The sequence below is a fragment of the Pezoporus wallicus genome, unplaced genomic scaffold (genome assembly GCF_028554395.1).
Source record: "Pezoporus wallicus isolate ANWC-B61680 ecotype Strahan unplaced genomic scaffold, APGP_CSIRO_Pwel_v1 contig_3847, whole genome shotgun sequence".
Taxonomy (NCBI): domain Eukaryota; kingdom Metazoa; phylum Chordata; class Aves; order Psittaciformes; family Psittacidae; genus Pezoporus; species Pezoporus wallicus.
In genome coordinates, this window is record NW_026639842.1 from 2,622,501 (window position 1) to 2,634,670 (window position 12,170).

The 12,170-nt window shown below is 55.4% G+C and overlaps 1 protein-coding gene across 1 annotated transcript; it reads left to right on the top strand.

The window, feature by feature from the left end:
• Positions 1-2,665: 2,665 nt before the first annotated feature.
• MNX1 (motor neuron and pancreas homeobox 1) lies at positions 2,666-6,372 on the top strand. The gene is made up of 3 exons (XM_057416474.1): positions 2,666-3,313; positions 5,336-5,496; positions 5,589-6,372. Exons 1-3 carry the CDS (start codon positions 2,701-2,703, stop codon positions 5,916-5,918), a joined length of 1,104 nt encoding a protein of 367 aa, XP_057272457.1. The 5' UTR covers positions 2,666-2,700; the 3' UTR covers positions 5,919-6,372.
• Positions 6,373-12,170: the final 5,798 nt, after the last annotated feature.

Below are 12,170 nucleotides of genomic sequence, written 5' to 3' on the forward strand. Positions count from 1 at the left end.
GGGGGGGGGGGGGGGGGGGGGGGGGGGGGGGGGGGGGGGGGAGCGTAAGGCAAACACAAGGAACGGAACGGAGAGGAGTGGAGGGAGGAAAAAATATATTACAATGATTAGAAAAATAAAAGAAAAAAGAATAAAAGAAAAATTGAAAGAAGAAAAAAGGAAATAAAACAAATGAAAGAAAATTTATAAATAAACAGAGGAAAAAAATATTTTTAAAAAAGAAAGAAAAGTAAAAAAAAATGGTACTCGATTAAAAACCAAAGAGGTCAGAAAGGTCTGAAAATCGAAATCCTTCTCTAAATGTTCCCTCCCTGGTGGCAGAGCAGCCTGCGGGCGATGAGAAGGGTGAAGGCGCGCGGCCGCTGCGGTCGCGGCCCGGCCTGGCCCTTTGGGGTGCTCCCGAAGGGCTGGGGCTGTGGTGGATGGAGGACCCCGTCCGCGGCAGCGCCGCTCGGGCCCTGCTCGCTGCTCAGCTGAAGCCTGCGGGTCGCTTCTCCCCTCGTTCATCATCCAAAGGGTGCCCGAGTAAGACTCCGGGCTGGGAGCCGCGGGGTGCCTGGACGGGGCGACCCGCCGGAGCCCACTCCGGGAGGCGGCGGTGGAGCGGAGCAGGGCGGGCGACGATGTGAATGCGGCCCTCGCCCCCTCCAGCTCCCCAGCGGCTGAGAAGCGTTCACAGCACCGGGCACCTCTCCCGCCGGCCGCGGACACGAGTCCCCACACGTGTCCTGAGCGCAGGGTGCGCTACCGGCTCTCTGCTTGCGCTTGGTGATTTCCCCCCTCATTTCCCAAAACTGCCCCGAGAAGGGGCCGCAAAGTGATCTCAGTACGTGCGGAACGGTCCGCGCAGCCCCGGCACTGCCGGCCCGGGCATCGGGAGTTGGCATCGGCGGTGCCCAGGTCGCCCGGCCGGTGACAGCCGCGTTCCCGATTCCAGCGGGCTGGACACCCCTGCCCAGGGTGCACCGAAGGGAGGCGACCCTCAGCCCCGTCGGGGTGCAGGGAAGGAGGGTGCGGGACCAGCATCGCGTCCGGAGATGGAGACAAGCCCTCGTTCGGGACACTTGCTGCCGTGGGGCTGCCTCATGTGTAGGGCCCAAAGTGCCGCTCAGGGGGAAACGCGGGTTCAGCTGGGAGCCCCGGCGGGAGGCAGCAACCCCCGGGCCCTTTCCCGGGGGCCTACCCGGGCCCTCGGAGCCCGCCGGTGGCCTGGCAGAGCCGGAGAGGCTCGTAACAATGATCCCGCAGCTCGTTTTACCCCTCTCCTTCTGCAGAGTCCGGGGAGCGGGGGACACGGTGCTGTGAGTACCTGCGAGTGCGGGCTGTACGGGGATGCATGTCGGGGCTCCCGGTGAGGGAACGGCTGTTGTGCGGGTCTTGGTGCATTTGCTCTGCCTATACCCATGTGCGGTTGTGGGGTCACTGGTGTGCGGATGTTGCCTGCCACGGCCGTCTGCCGAGCGCGATTGTGTCTGGCCTATACACGTGCATCTGTGTGTCTGCCGTGGTTGTGGCCACATGTCCGCCCTGCTCGTGTCTGTGCACTTGCTGTTGTTGTGTCTACACGTCTGACCTGCTTGTATCTATGTGTCTGCTGTGCGAGTGCGTCCGGAGGCTCCAGTTAGAGAGGTCAGGGGAGAAAAGAGTCGGTGCAGGAGAGAAGGGGAATATCAGGGCACAGAGCAAAAGGCGTGCGAGTGTGTGTCTGTCTGCGTTCACGTGTGAATATCTATGTGTGTGCATGGATGTGTGTCTGTGTGCGAGCGCACACCCAGCAGAGGTGCTCCAGGCCTTTTACCCCCCGAACAGCAGGGGAAAGGGGAGCGGGAGCAAAGCTGTCGGATATTTTGTTGGTTGTACCGGAATCTGTTTCCTCCTTCTCTCCGCTTCTTTCGCCCATTTCCTCGCTCCTCTCGCTGCTTCCAAGTCTCCCATCCCTGGGGCACGGACGGGGGAAAACAGCGCTCCCTTGCCGCGGTGGCACCGCTGCCCCTGGGTCACGAAGCCGCCCGTACCGGGTGTGCTCACAGCCACACGGGCATTTCCCGCAGCCGGGCGCCTTCTGCCCGGGGCTGGCAAAGGCTCGAAGAGAGAGGGTGTTTACCCTGGCAGCGGTCCGTAACGCGGCCTGACCTCCCGCTCACACCGCCTCACCCTGTGGCCCCCCCGGGAAACGGGGGAGTGACCCCTCGCCCCGCTCTTTCCCTTTTCTGTTGGGGCCTGTTTGTGTTAGATAAGCAGGTCTAATAACGCTGTTGACAAACCCGGGGGGTGGTGGCAGGCGTGACTCCCTGACCCACAGGTGTTTATTCTTTCCGACTCGTTAAAAAGCGGTCGGCGGCGCGTTTATGGCAAATATTTGCGTGTGCGGGAACGGTGGAAAGCGATCACTGAGCAGGGGGCGAGAGACCCCTGAGCCGGCAGGGACAGGTAGGCCCGGGGCTGGCAGGGCTGTGCCCGGGGAGGGCACCCGGTGCTCCATACCTACACCGGGCTACCCCCCTCCCTCCCCCCACTACCCGCAACCGGGCGGGGGGGGGAGGGGGGGTGGAAGGGGGCGGGCCTCCCCCCCCGCTCCTCCGTGACAGGTGGGCAGTGGGGCCAATGGCGGGCGAGGCCGCAGCGGCGCCGGCCCAATAGGAGCCGCCTGTGGCCAGCCGCTGCCCTCCCCCGTTCCCGGCCCTGCCCGCCCGCGCTCCCATGGAAAAATCCAAAAATTTCCGCATCGACGCGCTGCTGGCTGTCGACCCCCCCAAGGCGGCGGCGGCGGGGCAGAGCGCGCCGCTGGCCCTGGTCACCTCGCTGGGCGGCAGCGGCAGTAGCAGCAGCGGGAGCGGCAGCCCCCCGTCCTCTTCTTCCTCATCTTCCTCCTCCTCCTCCTCCTCTTCATCCTCTTCCGAGCATCCCGCCGGCGGCCCCGCAGACTGCCTGCGCACCGACAGCCCCTCTCCGCCGCGCCTCCTGGCCGCACACTGCGCCCTGGTCCCTAAACCCGGCTTCCTGCCTGGTACCGGCGCACACCCGCACCACCACGCCTCGGCAGCCGGCATGGCCTTGGGACTGCACCCCGCGGCTCCCGGCGGGCCGGGCATGCCGGCTCAGGCGGCCCTCTACGGGCACCCCGTGTACGGGTACTCGGCGCTGGGCGGGCAGCACCCGGCCCTCTCCTACCCCTACTCGCAAGTGCAGGGAGCGCACCCGGCCCATCCCGCCGCCGACCCTATCAAGCTCAGCGCCGGTACCTTCCAGCTGGACCAGTGGCTGCGAGCCTCCACAGCCGGCATGATCCTCCCCAAAATGCCTGACTTCAGCTGTGAGTATCTGCCTCCCGCCGCCCTGCAACCTTATCCCCCTGACCGGCATCCCTGTCCCGTCCCAGCGCTGCGGCCTTCGGAGAGCTGCCTCTAGGAAAGAGAAGGGGAGGGAAAAATCCCTGCCCTCGCGTGGGTAAACTGCAGATTTAAATCGGAGGCGACATTTAGTATTGTGTTTTATTTATTCATTTATTTATTTAATTGTTATTAGAGGGAGGAAATAGCGATCCACAAAGGGAACCGGGGCTTGGGGTCGCCCAGTGCAGCCTGACTTTTCCCGGCAGGATCAACAGGAAGGTGGGAAATCGGTTCCTGCCCTTGCGAACGCTTGTTCCTGCCGTCCACAGGGTGCAAAAGCCGTAGGGGAGGGGCGGGCAAGGCAGGGGCAGTAGCCCCCTGAAGTCCTCCAAGACCCTGGTCTCAATGTCTACCCTCAAAGGCGGGGTGGCAGGTCCCATCGCGTAGTTGCCGTTCTCAATTTTATTTCGCTTTTATAAGAAGCGGGCTTATAATAATTATGGGAGGCTCTGATGGGAGCACAGGGAGCATCTGGTGTTAGCCAGAAATTCGGGGTTCCGCGTTCCCTGGGGATGATGATGGGACTCCAAGTAAATGGAGTCAGACGGTTTCCGTTTTGGGCTGGGAACGCAGCGTTGAAGCAGGCAATCCGCGGCCAAGGCGCTCCGCCGAGCACTAGGCCTCGCGGCGGTGGAGGGAACCTTGCGTGCATCTGTTTTAGGCAAAGATCATTTTCGGAGGTGTGAGCTCTCAGTGGGAATGGCCGAGTTAACAATAACGGAGGTGTAGTTTTACCAAAACCGTGCCAGGAAAAGAACTGCGGTTTCTTTTTTTAGTGTGTTGGGTTTGGGTCCCCCCCCCCCCCCCCCCTTCCCTTCTCGTACTCAGCGCATACATTCTCAGACAAAAAAAGTCCATTGTTTTCCCTCGAATTGGGGTTGTTTAGACTGGAACATTCAGGAAGAAAGAAAAATAATTAGGAGAGCTGTCAGAGCCCTGCCTCTCAAACAAGGAGCAGAGCGAGAATAAATAGCAGGAGCGAAGCGAGAATGGAGCCTCGGAAAATCGCACCGCAGTGACAAAACCTCCCTGGCGCGGCTGCCCGGGAGCGGACACTGTCCTCCTCTGTCAGACCTCTTTAGAGAGGGGCTCCGAGTGCGGCCCTGCCTCGGGTCTGGACAGTTTCTTCCTAAACCAAATAACCCGAAGTACCGAAATGCTTCGAGAAATGGGCAGCAGCGCTGCCGCGATGCATCCCCGGCGGTGCCCAGGCTCCGCGAAGGTGCTCAGCCTTCCCCCGGCCCCGTGGCTTCCTTCTTGCCCATCCCCCGGTCTTTTATATTTTTTTTAATACATATATCCATATATATATCCCTGTGTCTTTTACATAAGTGTTATCTATTACATATACACACACAGAGTCCTTGATTTGAATTATTACTTTCTATCGTGAACAATACGCCGCTTTTACCGTGTATTCTTTTTTTTCCCATTCAAAGGCAGTTTTCCAGCCCTCGGCACTGATTGACGCCCTCACGGGCAGCCAGTGCTCCCGGCTGGCGGGAGGGAAGGGTGCCCGCTGCAATCCCGTTAATTAAACGGGTATGGCCGGACTGGGAGTGCGGCGCGTTTAACTAAAACATTAAATGGAGCAAATTGCTGCTCCCCGGAGAGCTCGGGACCTCTTCGCCGCAATCCCTGCCTCCGTTTTATTGTCTCGCGTTTGTTAGGCTCTTGGGAAATCAAGAGACATCTTTTTATTGATTTAAAAGATTTAATTGTTTTTATTTATTTGGCCCTTGTGTGGGCTGCGCTGACACTGCGCCGGAGGCTGGGGGAGATCTCTCCCTCTGTCCGTGCGCCCATCCTTGCTCCAATTTCCGCCACCCTGCTTTTCCTGCCTCCCTCCTTCCTGCCTCATCCCGGGGGCTGCGCGGCCGCGGTGGGGCGGCTCCGCGCGCACCTCTGCCCCCCAGCCCTCACCCCTCGCTCTCCTTTCCCAGCCCAGGCGCAGTCCAACTTGCTGGGGAAGTGCCGCCGGCCCCGCACGGCCTTCACCAGCCAGCAGCTGCTGGAGCTGGAGCATCAGTTCAAGCTCAACAAGTACCTTTCCCGGCCCAAGCGCTTCGAGGTGGCCACGTCGCTGATGCTCACAGAGACTCAGGTGAGTCCCCGCCGGCGGGGGGTGCTGGCGGTGGGTGCTGCTGCCGGGGGGCGGTGAGTGAACTGGTGTGTGTGTGTCCCCGTCTCCCCAAGGTGAAGATTTGGTTCCAGAACCGTCGCATGAAGTGGAAGCGCAGCAAGAAAGCGAAGGAGCAGGCGGCACAGGAGGCCGAGAAGCAGAAGGGGGGCGGCGGGGAGGACAAGGGGGATGAGGATTTGCTGCTGTCAGCCCCGGAGAAGAGCGGCGGGAGGAGAATGCGGGAGCTGCCCGACAGCGAACCCGAGGACGAGGAAGAAGAGGAGGAGGAAGAGGAGCCGGCGGCCGGGCGATGCTGCCCATACCACTCCTCCGACTGCTCCGAGGCGGACGAGGAGGACACGCAGCCCCGGGGCAGGCCCGGAGCCCCGGCGCAGCCCCAGTGAGCCCCCTGCACGCCCCGCTCCCTCCCTCCGGGATGAGCCCTGCCGCACTTGGTCGGCACCGGCCCCGCTGCCCTCCTTGGTCCGACCCCTCCAGACATGGAGGGGGATGGAGAAGAGGATCCTCCGCATGCCGGGCGGGGAAGAGGATTTACGGTGAATACAGTGTTATTGACTGAAAATCAGTCAAACCTTGACTCCCCCCCCCCCCATCCCTACCCCCTGGAAGCGCGTTCCTTTTGCTGAATATTGGAAATGTTTTGTTCTTACTATATATCGGGAAAACTGTTTATGTCATGAACGTTAAAACTGCTGGAAATCTCAGTACTGTCTTTATTTTTGTATATCATATTTATAAAAAAGACAAAAACTGACCTCTACTTATGCATGCTAAATTATTCCCTAAGCCCTCCCGCCTGCGCGGCGGGGTGGAAAATAAACGGCGTTTTGTACTTGAGAGGTATGAGCACTCTGTGCCGGCGGGAGTGGGGATTCTGGGTTCTCCCGGGCTGGGGCATGCCTGTGCTCCGGGTGGGGAACCGGTTTCTAACACCAACTTAATTCGACACCGTATCTAGTATTGTCATGGGTCTTTCTGAAACGGGAGGAACCGAGGCTGATTCACACTCACACTCACTCCCACACACATTCCCCCTTCTGCCTTTGGTTTGGTTTGCTGCTTTCCCCTCATCCCGGAGCAACGTGTCCCAGCCGGGAAGCATCTCTGGGGCTGGGAGGGGGGAGCCCAGGCATCAGTGGGGTCCCTCTTCCAGGGCTGGTTTCTAAGGGGGCTCGGCTGGCAAAGGAGAGAGGGTGTTCCCCTGTACCGGGGATGTTTCCCCCCCTGCTTCCCGACGGCTGTTCCAAAAGCGAAGGACAGACTCTTCGCTAACCGCGGGATTTACCTTGCCAATAAATTTGCGGATCAATTAATCCTTGTCACCGCAGCTCTTCCTCAAATCAATTATAGCGAATTTAAATATAATCACTGGCTCATCCCCACCAGCTCAGGGCCATGTCTGGCAATTCATCCCTGCTCATGAGTTACGGTGCGGCTCAGCTCCCGCTCCCGTGCAGGGGCTCAGAGGGATCCGGCCCCAATATCCCTGGTGCCACCGCTCTCTGTATAGTCCCTGAAGATGGGGAGCTCTGAAAATGGGAACGTTCCTACTCCCGCAAGCCTTAAATACATACATATATATATAGATATATATGGGGGTTTTTGGTTTGTTTTCCTTAACCCGCGTTAACCTTCCACAAGAGAACAGCACGGCCCCTCTAAACGGCTTCTATAAAAATCCAGTCCGTGAAACACGGGCTGTGGGTGCAGGAGATCCTGGCATGGGATTACGCAGAGGAAAAGCATTCCCCACCTTGGAGAGCTTCAGGTGGTGCAGCCGGAGGTGGCATCTATAGAGACAACACCGTTATTGCCTTACCGGCCCGGCTCAGCAGGGTAAATCCTGAATCTGAATGGATCCCGTATGTCAAAAAACTTGGTCGGGATAAACTTGACTCAGCTTCACCCTTGTAAGCACACAGTCACGCCTCAGGCTCTGATTTCAATTTGTAAACGATTTCCTTTCTGCCGCAGGTTGTAGACAATTTAAGGCGGTTGAAAACTAAAGGTATTCGTCGCCCTGCGATTTTCCACGCAGCTGCTGCGGCTGCATCTTCGCGGGTGAACGGCCGCGTAGGGCCGCGCAGTCCCCGCGCAATGGCGGCGCAGGCTCCCCTGCCCTGAATTCAACCACGTGCTCGAATCAATCACTTCCAGCAGGACTTACCTCTTGCCTACACCTTAAATTATTTAAAACTCATTGGTTTGGGGAACACATCATTATCTTTAAAGTTATCAGTATTAGTATTAATATAAAAAAATCAAGAGCTACCTGAGCTTACCCCCAAAGTATCCTCCCTCAGCCATTAATTTTCAATTAAATAGCTGCTAATTAAACTGCCAGACGTGAGCCACACGGCCAGAAATATGCTGTAAACCCAAGAGGTGTGTGTCCAAACGTGTCTCAGCCCTATGAAAACCAGCCTTGCAGGGTCCGGGGAGCTGCTCACGGACCCTGTATCAAAGTCCTACCGGTGTATTGTGTCTGTCTCAATAAAATTAATCTCTTTAAAGCCCAGCGTCTCACAAGAATACCTTCAGTGTTCCAGACTACAAGGGCAAATATGTTTTTCAGATTCTGGTTTTTATGGACGGATTAAAGTTTATTTTCCATAATAGGGCACCTAATAAAACTCATAAAGCTCTGTCAGTCTTACAGCTGGTGGCCTCATTTAACACTTTCACTTCGTAAATCATTTTACAACTTACCAGGTGTTTCCAAAACTGAGAGGAGAGGAGGGGGGCAGAGAGCCAGGAGGCGGGGGGAGAAGAAATTAAAGTCACTTAAAGTATCGATCGGGTCCTTCGGCGGTGGGTGCGTCTGCGCTGTCGCTTGGAAGGGCTTCAAAGAAGGTGTCCGCCCCCACGGGGGAGAAAAGCCTTTTAATCGGGATTTCGCACGCTCTTTTGAAGTGAGGAGGCTCGTCCCCACGTGCAGCGCAATCAAAGGCTCAAATCAAAGGTGATTAGGGGAGCCAGGGCAAGCGGGCGACCTGCTCCGCGCCCAGCGGAGGCTCCGCGCCCGGAGCTGCCAGTCCGCGGTGGGGGCCCGGGGTTTTCCCGGTCGTGCAGCATCAAAGGGGCCCCGTTACCTCCCGCGGCCCCGGGTCAGCCCGAGGCCGGGCTGGGGACAGGAGTAGACGCGCACTCCGCCCGAGCATCACCTTAGGGTGCCCCTGCACCCAGGTACTCCTCACCCTGCCCCAGAGCCCTCATGCTCCCATCCTGTCGTTTCCCACCACACCCCAGCTTCCCTGCACCCACCTTCGTGGCGCCCCCGGACCCAGCCTTGTGGTCCACATTGCTGGTGCTGGGGTTACTCTGCCTTAAGCCTCAGCTCAAGCAGGGCTAGCAAGGCTTTAATCTAACACCCTGTTTGTAATTTCATGTTTTGCTCGGTTCCCTCCCCCAGACACAGTAGGTAACAAGCCTCTTAAAACTTTCATTGCTGTACTTGAGAAGTGGTAAGTATGAACATGGACCTTTGGTAGACATTTTACTTTAAAAAGCAACATGGTTTAGGCATGGATGTCATTAACTGGCAATTTCATAAGCATTAAGTGCTAAAACAAAAGAACCAAAATAGGATCCATCTGTTTGAGGTAAACCTGCTAAAAGTCTTTCAAATGGGAAACCATAAATATATAATCCCCCTCAAACTCTCCATGAAACTGCTGGGAATGAAATACTTCACTAGCAGAAAGACTATTATTTCTGAAGCCCAAACTGTTATGCTCATCCAAAACTAAGGGATTAACATCAGTTTTTTCTCTAGTTCTTGGCAAGACCCTTGCCTATGCTCCCTCCTCCTCTGACACACCTTCCCCTTGCCCTCCACCTCAGGCACCAGAGATGTCCCAGGGTGGTGAATCTCTGCAGATCCCCTTTCTTTCCTAGCTTTCCCTTTGTGCATTGTGGGTGCTGGGGTAACCACCCTGTGCTTCAGCTGTGAAAGCAGAAATACCCGAGCCATTCATCACCCCTGAGATGTGCAGGGTGCTTCTTGGTTGGCTGTTTGAATCCCATGAACAGCAGTGCAGGACAAATTGTGGAAGGGATGAAGCTCCCAGGGGACCTTATCCTCCCTTGGGCTTTTAATGTGACCAAATCACAGTCCTTCTGCCCCCAAAATGCTGGTTCAGGTCTGGCCAGAGTTCAACACCTATTGCTCGTTACTCAGTTTTCTATTTCCCACTAATACCCATGTAATCGGGTCGTATCTGTGGTGGGTTGGGGTTGCCCTGGATTACGTGAGGTGGTTTTGTCTTTTCTGGGATTTTTGCTTTGTTTTTCTTGCTCTGAGGAGTGAGGGGTTGTGTAACGTCTCCTCTGAAGGGTCCCCTGCAAGGGCAGTGCACTCAGGAGGTGTTTACTGTCTCGTTTTCCCCAAGCTGAGGACTGAAGCGCTTTAGTTTAACTGAAGTCCTAGGGCTCTCCCTGTGTGGAAATGGAAGTGCCTGCATGGAAATGTGGGATCACTTGTAACATGTAAGAGCTCACAGTGGTCATCTAGTGGTCTTTCTCTGATCACAAGCTTCTATCAACATCAGGTTCTCAGCTTCCTTCAGGAAAAGAAACAGGTTTTGCTGAATTAAATCTAACTGGCACTGGTCTCTAAAACCAGTAGATGAGAAGGATGACACCCTTTTCCTTCTGGAACCAGCAGGGCCAGTGGCTTGCAGTGAATTGTGTAGCTGGAAGGCTTAGCCCCATTTTACTGCTTGCAGGACATTCATAAGCAGATCACAATTTCCTCTAATTAATCCATTATTTGAAATTATTATTCACAGGACTTCTGTTAATGTTCTTGGCCGATGGTAGCTTTTGGCAGGTGGGACTTGGGTCTGAAGAGGGAGCACGGATGGACAATGCAGAAGCCTCTAATTCAGCTCCCTCTTCCCTCCCTGCACAAAGGAGACAGGGATGGAGAATTCCTGTCCCCACCCAGCCCTGCTGGGCTGTGGGTACCATATCCATGAATACAAACAAAAGGCAGCCAACATGGGTTTTTAACCTGGGGATGGGGCAAGAGAGCGATCCCAATTTAGAACAGCATCTCATGGAATGGGGCAGACTGTCCATCGCTCAGTATCCCCGGATGCCCTTTCTGGAAAGTACGTGAGAGCCAAGCAGAAGCTGCTGAGCTGCCTCTGGTGCTAATTTCTGCAGTGTAATAGCGTCTGGCAATGCTCAGAGGTCTGCTTAGACCATCTAATGAGTCTTTTTGGACTTCAACATGATGAATCTATAAAGCATGTATTGCTGTAGCAGCTAGGTGCAATTTTAGAAATGTTAATGAGTAATTACATAAAGGTTGTCCACAGTCATTGATGTTAATCACTGTTCTTTTGCCAGAGATAATTAAGATGACACTTCAGCAGCGTCAGCCAGTGGTTCCCGCTGTCTCTGCTGCCTTCCCAGCTCCTGCCACAGCTCTCACCCTCCTTCAGGGATCTTCTCGACTACCTTCATTCCTCCAATGCTCTCAGCCCCCCAACTTTTCCAAAGGGCTGGATTGACTGTGGCCTGAGGATTTTTATGCTGTATATGAGTATTTTGCATGCTCTTGTGACGGTGAGCTGAGGGTGCTGGGAGAAGCAGATTCAGTTGATGTGAAGCAGTGGTCCGCTGCCTCTCTACTGCTCAGAGCATTGCAGCACTCAGCTCTGTTCTGCAGGTAATTTGCTTACAGAGTATGTGCAAGTTATCCCACCTTTCTTTGTCCTCCACCTCCTGGAACAGCTGTTTTTCCCACCTCTTTTGCCTTTTTGTGTGTCTTGGAATCCTCTGATGAAAGGATCATAGGCAGTATTGATGATTATGGAGGAGCTGGAGTAACACCTGTGTAAGTATATGGTTTGCCATAATAAAACTTGTAAATTTTATCCACATTCACTATTCAGCCTGTGCTGTTCTCAATATTCAGGTGCTGTTCAGTGTAACCCAGACTTCAGGTGATGGGAAGCGCAGGATGGAGGTTTTAGCGGAGTCATGCCAAGGTAAGAAGGCCAACATAGGTGTCTAAAGCTGGATCACTCCCAGGGAGCAGCAACTCCTGGCAGCTTGGGCCATGCATCATGGAGAAGACCTGTTCTGTTGAGTCTGAAGCTGCCCAGAGAGACACCTTTCTTACCACTACAGATCCTCCTGGGTGCTCTTGGCTTTGGGGATGGGAGGAAGGAAGCGAAGGATGGTGAGATACCTGAAACCCCCACTCCTTTATTCTTCCACATCTTCACCTTTAGGACTGAAAAATCCATCTAGAAGTTAGATTTGAGATTGAGCAGCAGAATAATACGGGATAATGTTGAAAAAGCTTCCATATTCTCTTCTGCAAAACCCGTTAGTACTGTGCCTCCGGCAGCTGCACGTCAGTCCCGACTAGCCCTGGCTCCTCCCTGGAGGAGGCCATTGCAGGGAAAATGTTACTCAGCATCCATGAGGGTGTTAGAAATCTGGCTAGGAATAAAGATTTGCTTCTCCAGCCCTCAGCAGTCTGAAGGCTCCTTTAAACTCACAGGCCTGGTTTCACAAGGCAGCCCAAGACACATGGATGGGTTCTAGTGTCTCTCTGGATCTGATTCTCACATCGCTTTGAGACCACAGGTAAGGAAAACAAAACCCACATCAGCTTT